Consider the following 12,562-nt stretch of genomic DNA (forward strand, 5'->3'; position numbering starts at 1 on the left):
GTGTTAATTTATTGGATGTAAAAATGAAATAATGTTAGAGTAGATTAAATAAGGTGAGGTTAAGAGTGCTTGAGTTGTTGCAAGATTTTAGTTGAGTTTAGTGGATGAGTTTCTTTTAATTGCATCATCGCTTATTTTTGTCATGCCTCTTGTTAGTTTGGTGAAATTAGAATTAGATTTTAATTAATTGGAATAATGAGTTTTACTTATTCTTTCAAATAAGTTTCTGATTTAGTTTCAACTTAGTGAATTTAATACGTTGTCATTTTTAATAGGACAGTGCTATTTTCTCTGACATCAGTTGGAGTTTACTTTTTTTGTTGTTTGTGCAGTAATATTCCAGCTTGATTTTCTATCTCTGAATATAGAATTGTTTAATTTTTATGTTGGACTTACTTTTTTAGGACAGAGTTTTAGGACGGAAGTGAGAGAAGGGCACATAGTGGTGCCTTCTTGAAACCCTTGTTTGTTGGAAAATTGTGGAGTTATAAGGAGTTGCGCACTAGAACGGTTAGGATTTGATGTTTTATTGAATGCGTGCATGTTATAATTTATGCCTACAACTGTTTTCTATGTGAAAATTATTATATTTATTTGATGGATGTCTCTGAATTAAGGAGAAGTTCTACCGAACTATCGTTTAAATTATTTAACACATGTTTCGTTTGTCATAAAATGATAATTGTATTCGGCGGGAGATTCTAATTATAGGGTACACTTTGCCGAATTTTCTAAAAAATTTAATAATTTGTGTTGTTCGTTGAATTCTAGGGTGTGTGTTTCAATATGATTCCAAGTCATCTTCTATGGATATATGAGAGGGATAACGGTGGTCGGGAGGTTTAAAACCTGAATTCTTTGAGGGGATTGAGGGTTTGTCGCGCTGACTAAATGGTTAGAAGGGGTATCTAGGTGTCCGTGTCAAAAGTGTCGGCTGACTAAATGGTTAGAACCTGCAGACATAACTCTTCGCCTCTACCGATATGGGTTCAAGGATGGATATTAGATGTGGGCGGAATACAAAAAAGTGGAGGAGCAAGGAATTAACCAGTCTGCCTTTAATTTGAATAGGTTTGATTGTCAATCAAGGAATGTTCGGGTGGTGAAAGACTTATATATGGATGAAACGACTTGGGAGGCTAACCAAGAGAGATACAATGAGATGGTGTATGATACAACAGGTGTTACAGAATTGGAATAGGCTAAAGAAGAGCCTAACTCAGAGGCGAAAAGATTTTATCATCTATTAGAATCTGCTGCGAAATCTTTGTACGAGAATTGTGTTCATTCGGAGTTGTCTGCATGTGTTAGAATGATGAGTATTAAGTCGGAGTCAAATCATACTCGAGAATCTTTTGATAAGTGGGCCATCATTTGCAACAAACTGGTACCTGTCAAGTCCAATGGCATCCCCCGAAACCACTACGAAGCAAATAAGCTAGTTTCGAAATTGGGTCTAAATGCAGTGAAAATTGATTGTTGTTTGAATGGTTGTATGCTGTACTACAAGAAATTACAATCGAGTGCTCCATTATTGGTTATGAGTTTCACGGGGTGAGTTGATAAAGAAGCAAGAAATTAAATGACAAGAAATTTAAATGACAATAAAGTAAATCAACACCTAAAGATAATTAATAAAAGGGTTAAGTACTGAAATCGTCCCTAACGTCTTGGGTCAAAATCAAAATCGTCCCCGGATTTTTTTCGTTATTAAAATCATCATCAACGTTCAAAAACGCTTTAAAATCATCCTTTTTACTAATTTTATTTTTTTATTACCAAACTACCCCTCATTAAAAAAATTATAAAATAAAATAAATATAATTATAAAATAAAATAAATATAAATTAAATTAAAAAGAAAGGAAAGAAAGGGATAGATCAGAGAATGGGGGTGGGGAGAGAAAGAAAGGGGGGGGAGAAAAAGGGGGCGGGGGTAGAGGGGGGAGGGAAGGGGACCGCCGCATCACCGCACCGCCGCCCGCCGCCTTGCCGCCCTGCCATACCGCACCACCACCACCTTCTTCTTCTTCTTCTTCTTCTTCTTCTTCTCCTCTCCTCGCCGCCGCCGCCGGTCTTCATTACCGCCGCCGCTCTTCGCTACCGCCACCGCTCTGCTCCTCTGGAAAGGGGGAAGGGAATGCGAAGGGAGAAGAGGGGGGAGGGGGGTTTCGGGAAGAAGAGGGGGAGGGGGAAGGGGAAGGGGGGAAGGGTCTTCGCCGCCGCCACCGGTCTATCATAGTTATTAATTATAATACAATAGTTACCAAGAGCTAATCCTATTTTGTTATATCCAACATCGGGAGAAAGTCAAATAAGCCTACTTAATCACAATCCATAAGTAATGTTAATGGATACAAGACTAACTAATCACTCTAAATTACCAATAAGTTGGGTATTAATAACTCAAGATCACCTAATTTATCTTTCCAAGTCAAGAATGTTCAAAATCTACTCTAAACCTAACTCAAGCATTTTATCAAATACTTGGTTTGCATAAAAATAAAAGCATAATAAATTGCATGAATAATAAAATCTACTACCAAATCCAAGAAAATAACAACAATGACTCAAACAAACAACAAGAAACATAAAAAGACATCAATTACATTAAAGAAAATAAAAATTAACAAGAGTTCATAAAACTAAAAGTGACATAAAAAGGGAAATTAACAAGAAGAACTAAGAGAACAAAGATGTAATAACAAGAAATTGTAAGGAAAACTAATTGAAAACAATGAATTAAACATAAATTAAAGAGAGTTTAACCTAAATCTACCCTAATTCTAGAGATAAGAGGGAGCTTCTCTCTCTAAAAAACTATCTAAAGCATGTTTCTAACCTACACTAATTGCTCCCCCCTTGTTTCCTCTTGAATTTTGCCTCAAATACTTCAGAATTGAGTTGGATTTGGGTCTCAGTGAGCTCAGAAATCGCCCCCAGCGTATTGCCTTTAAGTTGGTCACGTGCCGCTTGTCACGCGTATGCGTCACCTGACAACTCTCCTCATCACGCACACGTGTCAGTCACGCGTATGCGTTGCGTTGACAGATTTCTTCTTCACGTGTACGCGTCGCCTTGAATCTTCCAAATCCTTATTTTCCATGAATTCTCCATCTTGCATGCTTTCCTCTTCACTTTCTTGATTCATTCCTTGCCCTTTTAATCCTGAAATCACTAACAAACATATAAAGGCATTGAGTGGAATCAAAAGTGAATTAAATTTGACTAATTAAAGGCCTAAAAAACATGTTTTTAACCATTAAGCACAATTAAGAGAAATTCATGAAACCATGCTATTTTAGTGAATAAATGGGAGAGAAAAGTTGACAAAATCCACTAAATTCAATACAAAATAAATCATAAAATTGTGGTTTCTCAGTGGGCTAAACCAAAGGTGGTGTTTGCTCTAACGAAGGAGCAGAGACAAAATATTTGTAAGTGGATTAGAGGATTAAGGTTTTTTGATGGCTACGCTTCTAACTTGGGCAGGTGTGCAAACGTGTCATTTTTGTCCCCAACATTTGGGGTAAGTCCCAAAGTTGTCACTAATGTTTCAATCATCCTATTTAAGTCCCTAACGTTTCAAAATTGACTAAATGTTGTCCTGCCGTTAGAGATCCGTTAACAGAATTGACGGCGGGACAAAATTGAAACAATTTTGAAACGTTAGGGACTTAAATAGGACGAAAACATTGGGGACAAAAATGATACATAAAAATAACTTTTAATTCAATTTTGTCTTTTAATAATATCAATTTTTTACTGCACATAATATTCAATTATTTTTTAATTACATATAAGTAAATTACACTTAATCACATTATTTTTATTTTAAATAAAATTATTTTTTTATTATTTTAAAGAATTTTGATACATTAGAGACAAAAGATATAATTTATATTTTATTGTATATATATTATTTTTTCTTTTCCGCAAATTTATATACTAATCATTCTACAAATATTTCATGATAACTAAAAATCTTTAAGAGTAAAATTATAAAAAAAATTAATTTATTTAGAATGAAAATAATATGATTAAGTGTAATTTACTTACATGTGATTAAAAAATAATTGAATACTGTGTATAGTAAAAAATTGATATTATTGAACGATAAAATTAAAATTTATTTCTATGTATCGTTTTTGTCCCCAACGTTTTCGTCCTATTTAAGTCCCTAACGTTTCAAAATCGTCTCAATTTTGTCCAGCCGTCAATTCTGTTAACGGATCCCTAACGGCAAGACAATATTGAGTCAATTTTGAAACCTTAGGGACTTAAATAGGACGTTTGAAACGTTAGGGACAACTTTAAGACTTACCCCAAACGTTGAGGATAAAAACGATACTTTACTCTTTGTATTTTATCATGTTATTTTTAATATTTTCTAGTTATAATTAATGTGATTGGAAAATGATGGTAGTGTACTATATTTTATTTTAAAGTATTTCTTTTATTTTAATTTTCTTCTACATTTTTAATGTCTTGCTTAAATATTTCTTTTTAATAATAAATGATCAGTAGTGTAATAATAATGTAGATTAATTTTTTAAAATTATATTGACAGATTTCTGAAGGTTTGAAACCTCTACAGAATAGCTGTTATTTTTAAAATGGAAAAGTCTTTTTGTGGAGGTTTTGAACCGCCACAAACATTGACCAAGAACTACCACAAAAATTTAATATAAAACCCCACTAAACACACACAAAATCCCTCCTCCCACTGAATAGATTGTGGAGGTTTTTAAAAACCCCCACAAAAGACTTCGTGGCACCTCAAATTTTGGGGGTTATAAACCTCCACAAATAATAGAAAAAACTCCCACAAATAAACAAAAACCTTGTAGTGCGAATTCATGCAAGTCTAGTTGGGTGGTTGTAGTTAAGACTAAACCAAGAGGCCGCATCTAGTCTGATAATAGGACGAGGGTCAGGAACCTTACCAGATTGATGACCCAACTCCTTCGAAAATGGTGGTTGATACCGGTGATCTAATCACCCTTAGGTCTGCTGTTATGGATGATGACATCATTAACCTTGAAGTAGATGCTGACGCACTTCTACTAGATGACGACGATCTTCAAGAAAAAAGATGAGGTGGATGGCGACGAAGAAGAGGAAGACGAGTTTGATAATAATCAGAAAACTACATCGAAAAAGGAGGATGGTGAATGAGAGAAAGAAGATGATGAATCTGAATAGGTTTAATGTAAACATAGTTCTGTGATATGTATTTCTTTAAGAAACTTTGCAAAGAATGTAATATAGTTAGCATTGTTTTAGATATTTCAATTCCAAGTCACTCCATATTTTTAATTTATATTTTTGATATTTCACATTAGGTTTAAAGCACTATTTCAATTATTAATTATCAGGGGTACATTATAAGCGGAGGAAAAAATATTATTAAAATAAATAAAAAGACTACTGTCGGAGCCCAACCATTTTTTTAAAAAAAATTAAAAACATTTTTGTCAGCATTACCGTCAGATTAATCTGCCGATAAATTGGTGGGGAGACGTATGACATGGCACCAACGTTACCGTCGAAAATTTTTTCTAGTAACGTTTAACAGATTCTGATTTGTACTAACTATATTTTGTCACTAAATTCGATGAAATTACCATCGGACGCAAAAAATCTGTCGGTATTATGTTACGGAAAAGTTTATACCATCTGATTCATTGTGACGGTAACTTAATTACCGTCAATTTTTCTCGTTTTTCCAATAAAAAATCCGACGGTACTTAGCATTTTTCTTGTAGTGAATGGTTTGAGTGTGTGATGAATTTTGTGTATATTTTTATTCTTTTTCACAAATAACTGATAAGTTCCATTGCTATCGATGTTCAGGATGTGATAAATTTTCTGCTAAAACTTACATACGATTATTTCATGTTATGCCCTGTTGGTTTTAGTTAGTGTTTTGATTTTGTGTTATTGAGGTTGTAATGGATTTTTCTTCTGAAACTACATATGTGATTATTCATATGTAAATTATGCATATATCATATTTTCATGTAGGTGATATTCAGGTTGTGATGAATTTTTTTATGAAGTTTTATGTTAGTGATGTCGAGAGCATTGTGATAAATTTAGTTCTTTTCTGTTTGGAAATTGCAGATACCTAATAGAGTGTATTGTTGAAACATCCATTGACTTGTGTTTGATAACAGCCTCCAAACAAAAAGTATGAAAATTTTTTCTTAGAATAGAATTCTTATGTGTGTGTCTCAGAGAAAATAGAAGAGAAAAAATGAGGAAGGGAGAAATCTTACTTCATATGAATCTATTATAAGTGAAAAGCAATGATATATAAGTAAATTTACAATTTATTAATATTTTTTAGACGTTTAACGTTATTCGAGACTAAATTAAAAAAAATTATATGGTAAAATAATCCAATTAAAAAAAAATAAGAACCTAATTAAAAATTCGGTAAAACCGGACACTAGGGCATATAAAATAATTAAACCTAAAAAATTTTATAATTTTTTTTTTTAAGATCAGTGAACCGTGGCTAAAATTATATCCATATAATCTCTATTTTATGGGCCTCTGGGTCCATCCAGATACATAGACCCAAAAAGGGAAAAAAGGTTTTGAGTTTGGTAGGTCAACTAAGATAGAAGGCATGACCAAAAAAAAAAAAAGCTAGAAGGGGCAAAAAATGCAAATTCACACGTTGACAAAAAAAAAAAAAGTCACACACAAAATATAAACAGAACCAAAAAAAAAAAAAAAAAAACTGGCTGATACGTTAAACAGGGGGGAGGGGGTTTATAGGAAAAAGAGCAAGAGGGTCTGAGAGGTGCCGCCGTATACCCTCTGCGACGCACTCACCATGGAAAACGACGACGTTGATATGCTCGGCGCCGAACACACCGAAGCTGTATGCAATGCTTTCCATCCTTTCCTCTTCCTTTAATTTTTCATTCCTCTTTATTTTGCGCATTTAGTTTCCTCATGCCTTTTTCTCCAATTCCCCCTTTCCACGCTGCTGCTGTTCAATCCCATAAACCCTAATTGTTTCGCGCTTCAATGCGGATTGCAATGGTTGCAGGACTTGGACGACATGAAGAGGCGCTTGAAGGAGATGGAAGATGAAGCTGCTGCTTTGAAGGAGATGCAAGCCAAGGTCGAGAAGGAGATGGGATCTATGCAAGGTTCTTCCTTTTTCCCATTCCTTTTTTAATGTTTATTTTTTTGTTTGCAGTTTTGGTGCTTTTCTATATGGCGTAAATTGCACCTTTTTTCTGGCGGAAATTTTATGGGGTTTCGTGACACTGTATTTTGTTTTCCGGGAAATGATCTGCATTTGGCTTGAGCTAGGTTGAATGGGCTATGCTGTGCTCAATGCCGGCTGAAATTAGCACTAGTTGTTTTGTTTTGGCGGGGACTAACTTCTCCAGTTAATGATTTCTTAGTTAGTAAACTAGCTAATTCGGATTTGGCTTGTTGCTTGGTATTGCATTGTGTAATCCATACATTTCTTGACTGTGACTGAAAAGTTTCAGTTAGAGGTTGGGAAAGGATTTTCTAAGCTGGTTATGAATGAGGAGACATTTTCTTACATTCCACTTAGAGAATTTTCTGTTATGATTTTTGCCAGTTGTTTAAATAAAATGAAATTTGAATGAGGTTTGGTTAATGCTTGACTTACTTGACTGGGGAAAATGTCAAAGGGGTTCTTCGGTGCCTCATCGCTTAAAGCTTTTAAACGTTCCAATATGGAGAAGGATAAGTTATGATGATGGTTTTCCCCTCTTGTCTCTTTCATCCTCTCCTAGCAATTGCATGTGGTGCTTATTAATGTGCAAGAGTTTCTATTACGATTTTTCCCCCCTTGAACGTATTGTCTTTGTTATTGATTCTTACCTCCAAATAGATCCTGCTACTGCTGGTGCAAGTCAGAGCAATAGAGAGGAAGTAGATGCTCGGTCAGTCTTTGTAGGCAATGTGAGCAGTCTCTTCCCCTGTTTACATCAAAAGCTTTCTTTCCTGCTTAGTTGTCTCATTGTGATAAATAATATGGTTAAGTATGTTAATGAAATTAAATGTTTTTATCCTTTTTTATAAAGTGAATGTGAAATGTATGTAAAAAGCCAGACGATATATGTCAACTTGGAACTTACGATATTAGCATCGGCATAATGTTCTTGTTGCACTGCACTACCATCTTTATGGCCAAGGCCAAATAACTTGGAATTTAATTTGCAGGGCAAGTGAAAATTCATGGTGAAGTCTGATGTGCATTGTGTGTGGTTTATTTTCTAGATGAAATTATCACTACAAAGTTGGTATTAGTAATCGCATGCAAACATTAAAAGGCCATCATATGGAGTTCTTGACTTAAAGCTATACTATCATATAATCTATATGATTTTGTATGTTCCACAGGTGGACTATTCATGTACTCCCGAAGAAGTGCAGCAACATTTTCAATCATGTGGAACAGTAAACCGTGTCACCATTCGCACTGATAAGTTTGGCCAACCCAAGGGTTATGCATATGTAGAGTTTCTTGAAGTTGAGGCTGTTCAAGAGGCTCTTCTGCTGAATGAATCTGAACTACATGGGCGCCAATTGAAGGTTAGATTAAGAGGCTTATGTCATTTGTTCGGTCTTCAAAAGCATCTTGCTTTCTTTTATGTAATCATAATATATATGGACTTTGTACCAGGTGACTGCAAAGAGGACCAACATACCAGGGATGAAGCAGTATCGACCCCGCCGTTCCAATCCTTACATGGGGTTTCGAGGCAGAGCTGCATTTGCTCCTCCATTTGCCTTTTCCCCATATGGATACGGGTATGTTGTACTGAGTTCTGTCTTTTTTGTTGCATTCTCTTCTTGATGTAACAATAGTCTTATTGCACCTTTTTCCTTCAATTACAGAAAGGTTCCAAGGTTCAGGATGGCAATGCGCTACAGCCCCTATTATTAAATGCGCAGTTATACAGATATGGATCCTTGATTGACAAATGAATGGACATAGTGATCATCTGCTCCCTCGTATGGCATCATGGCCGATGCTTTGGGCATAAGTATGAGGGAACTATCTGCCCCACCTAGACTGATGTGGTTGGTTCTGAGCACAGCAAACATTGTAAACTTTTAATGTTTCTTTCGCGGCCTTTGGTATTTGGCATATTCAAATGTTCTTTGTAAAAGTATCCATCGTTCAAGTGGTTAATATATGGGTTTCTGTGTTACTTATTATATGCTATACTTTCATCTTTGCACGGTTTTGCTTCTTTTTTTTTCTCTTTTTTGTCAGGTTGGGATATACAGCTCTTCACTCTAGACATTATATCACAATATTTACGGACACTACACACACACATAACATTAACGATTCTCATCCACAATTGGCCTCAGCTAAGTCTCAAATCCGGATACACCTATTACAAGGCAAAGAGTTTCACCCCTAAACCAAAGCCTTGTGTGCACCGTTTTGGTTTTTTGTTTTTTTGGGTCGTGGCCACCGTTTTGGTTTAAGTAAGCCTCAATTCTCGTGTGATAGCCGGGCTTAGTTTAAAAGAAACAATTATGATTGTCCAATAAGGTGACAACCACTTCATGGAAAAATCAAATTTGTGTACGTACAATCTTCAACAATAGGTCACCTCAGAGATGACACATTGTCAGTAAAGTATTATTCGGTAAAAAAAAATTACTAAAGATGACATAACCACTGATGAACAGGAGTAAGTGTGAAGTATGCACGTTCCAGTTTCTAATCAATAAGTGTATGAATCTAGAAGTGGATGCTGCATTAGATTATTTGCTTTGTCTGAATGGGAAACAGAAAGAGACATGAGATGTAGCTCCATCCTCCCATCAGACGCAGAGTTGTCTGCCAGATTTGAAGATTAGGTGAAGAAAGCCCTTGCCATCATCAAATAAATTACAATAAAATTTCTGTATTAGGGTAACAGTGACAACAAGGCTTTCATTCTCAACTTTTTCATTCTTTCTCAAACAGTAACACTATGTTTGTTTGAGAGGAAAATGAAAGGAAAGAAAAGGGAAGAAAGAAAATGGGAAGGAGAATGATTTTTCTTTGTTTAGTTGAGAAAAAAAATTAGAAAAAAAAAATGGATGGAAAAAAATTGATCGGACCTACTAATTTTTTTTCTCTCCAACATTAAAAAGAAAATAGAAAGAAAACTAATATTTTTCTCTCTACTTTCAATATTACCTCTTTATTTTTTTAATATATTTTATAATATAAAAATAAAATTATTTTTTTATAATATTTTTTTCTTATTTTTCTTCCATCCAAACACGTATAAAAAAAATAAAAATTTACTCAATTTTTTTTCTTTTCTTTCTATTTCATTACTCTCTATTTCTTTTCTTCCAACTAAACATAGCCTAAAGGAATGGCGAAAGCCATCTCTATCGCACCCTGAATAGTACACAACGGGGGAGGGTACATTACATCATCCAAAGAAAGAGCAAAACTTATCCGATGCATGATTGCAGAGAAAGGGGACCCCACCAAACCGATCAGAAAGAACAAAGACATGCATTTTCTATGCCATACATGAGAATTAGATTCACTTCACCTCGTCCCCTGTCAATATCATCATCACTGCTCCCTCCCAGTCCCCATGATGATCTCCCACGGCCCCAACAGTCCAACACCACTCCATTTTCCCTCTGTTCTACAAACCAACAAAATCACCCCCACAAAACTAGCTTTAATACAGCAGAAAAATATTATTTATTTAGTACAAGTTAAAACTTGTAACAGTACTAACATATTTTTCATTTATTATCTTACAATTTATTATCTTACAATTTTAGAAAGAGAGTAATATCAGCAATATGCCTCGTTTCTTCTTTATGCTATGCCTAAAACTTATTTCCTCGTTTTCCATATTTATAACATTAATATTTAATATTCATTCATCCGCTTTAGTATATAGGAACAGAATTTACACGTCATGCTAAACGACAAAAGCAGCTAAAAGCCAACACACTCCCATCCCCCACTTCTCCTTACAAACTTAATATTTCCATATCTACAAAGCCATTAGCGCACACCAGATTGTGCCACGTAAGCCCGAGTCCACACAGCAAACTTCGGTGCACCTCCCCTCACACGAGCGTCCTGCACTTTGAAGTCTGGGGGTCCCACATCGCCGGCAACAGGTACCTCCTCCCGTTCAGCCCGTACGCATTGAAGCTCGCACCGCTCGCCTTGTCCACCAACACCTGACCAGGGTAACCCGGATACGACCCGCTCCCGAACGACCCCGTGCACGCCGTCACAGCCTCCAACGGCGCCGTCGCCGGACCCTGGAAGTATCCGTTGTTAAACGGGTTTGTCACAGTCCCGGCGAGCAAAGTGGCAAGGTTAATGATCATCCCGTCGATGCCAACGTCGCCGTTAGGCGCCACCAGCGGCGGAGTCTGTGGACCGTAGATCGGCTGGTGGAACGGCCACGCGCATTGACCAGGACACTGAGTCTCGGAGTTCCCGACCCAAACGTAAGCGGTTCGTGGCTTTCCGTTTACGGGTCGGGTCGAACCGTGAGTTCCGCACCTCATACAGAATCCCTCGACGGCAACGTCCTTGGCGGTGAGAACCACCGTGATGGCGGAGAGTTCGTTACTCTGAGCGTTGAACTTGGAAGCCAAGGCCATTAGGTCCTTATTCTTGAGACTCTTCCCGAGTGTGTATGCAGAGTGTAGGAACTGCTTCCCTACGATGAGCGCAGAGGATCCACCTTTGTAGTTATCGGTGGTCTTCCACCACGATGCGGCGGAGGGAAGCTTGGCACTCGGTGAGCTAAGTGAGTTTATGAAATCGACGATTATGGAGCGTTGGATTGGAGTGAAGGAACCGTACCAGACGAGATTAACGGTGATGCGTCCCTTGAGGAGCTGGCCATTGTGGTACTGGAGAACCAGCGGCTGCTGCTCCACCAGCGCCGCTGAAGTTAGCGCGGGAAGAAGCAGCACTGCAATCACAGAGAGCAAAATGGCAAAATTGTAATTACGAGTCATGTTGAGGGTCAGTGTTTTAAGGAAAGGGATCAGAACGAAACGAGAGAAGATTGTATAGTGTGAGAGAGTTTGGATTGGATGAAGGACACGAGTACGTTTGAGTGATATTTATATGCCGAGGCTGAGAAGACAGCTGTAATGGAAGAGGTGTCACCATCGAGCCTGGACACGTGGTCGCTTTTCATTCGGTATACTGTCTTCCAGCCTGTAAGGGGTGAGAATCCGTGTGACGTGGCGGTCCACGGTGACGACGACGTCGATGTTGGCGTTCGGGGACTCGGTTCTCTCTTGAAGGGGTATTTTTATTTTATTTTTTAGGATTTTACTGATTTAGCCTCACTCTTATGATGGGTATTTGAAATTGTGGGTGGCCTCAATCCCCAGAATGCTATAATACCATGCTTTTCAGCACAGGTTTCAACCGAGTCGCGTGGGTCCCTGTGGGAAATTCCACGCGCGATATGAACCTTCAGATGGGAATCCAACGGTGCGACTAAACCATATAATTGGAACTCGCTCAGAGTAGTTGGGGCCCGCAT

At 37.1% G+C, this 12,562-nt stretch overlaps 2 protein-coding genes across 2 annotated transcripts; one reads left to right on the forward strand and one right to left on the reverse strand.

The window, feature by feature from the left end:
- Window positions 1-6,708: 6,708 nt before the first annotated feature.
- Window positions 6,709-9,224, forward strand: LOC107631654 (polyadenylate-binding protein 2). The gene is made up of 6 exons (XM_016335170.3): window positions 6,709-6,894; window positions 7,066-7,168; window positions 7,891-7,961; window positions 8,403-8,594; window positions 8,686-8,813; window positions 8,901-9,224. Exons 1-6 carry the CDS (start codon window positions 6,847-6,849, stop codon window positions 8,947-8,949), a joined length of 591 nt encoding a protein of 196 aa, XP_016190656.1. The 5' UTR covers window positions 6,709-6,846; the 3' UTR covers window positions 8,950-9,224.
- A 1,486-nt stretch (window positions 9,225-10,710) lies between these two features.
- Window positions 10,711-12,125, reverse strand: LOC107631652 (protein EXORDIUM-like 2). Its single transcript, XM_016335167.3, has one exon. It carries the CDS (start codon window positions 12,021-12,023, stop codon window positions 11,112-11,114), a length of 912 nt encoding a protein of 303 aa, XP_016190653.1. The 5' UTR covers window positions 12,024-12,125; the 3' UTR covers window positions 10,711-11,111.
- Between the last annotated feature and the right edge of the window lie 437 nt (window positions 12,126-12,562).

This window comes from Arachis ipaensis, chromosome B3, assembly GCF_059453495.1.
Source record: "Arachis ipaensis isolate K30076 ecotype BB chromosome B3, ASM5945349v1, whole genome shotgun sequence".
NCBI classification, from domain to species: domain Eukaryota; kingdom Viridiplantae; phylum Streptophyta; class Magnoliopsida; order Fabales; family Fabaceae; genus Arachis; species Arachis ipaensis.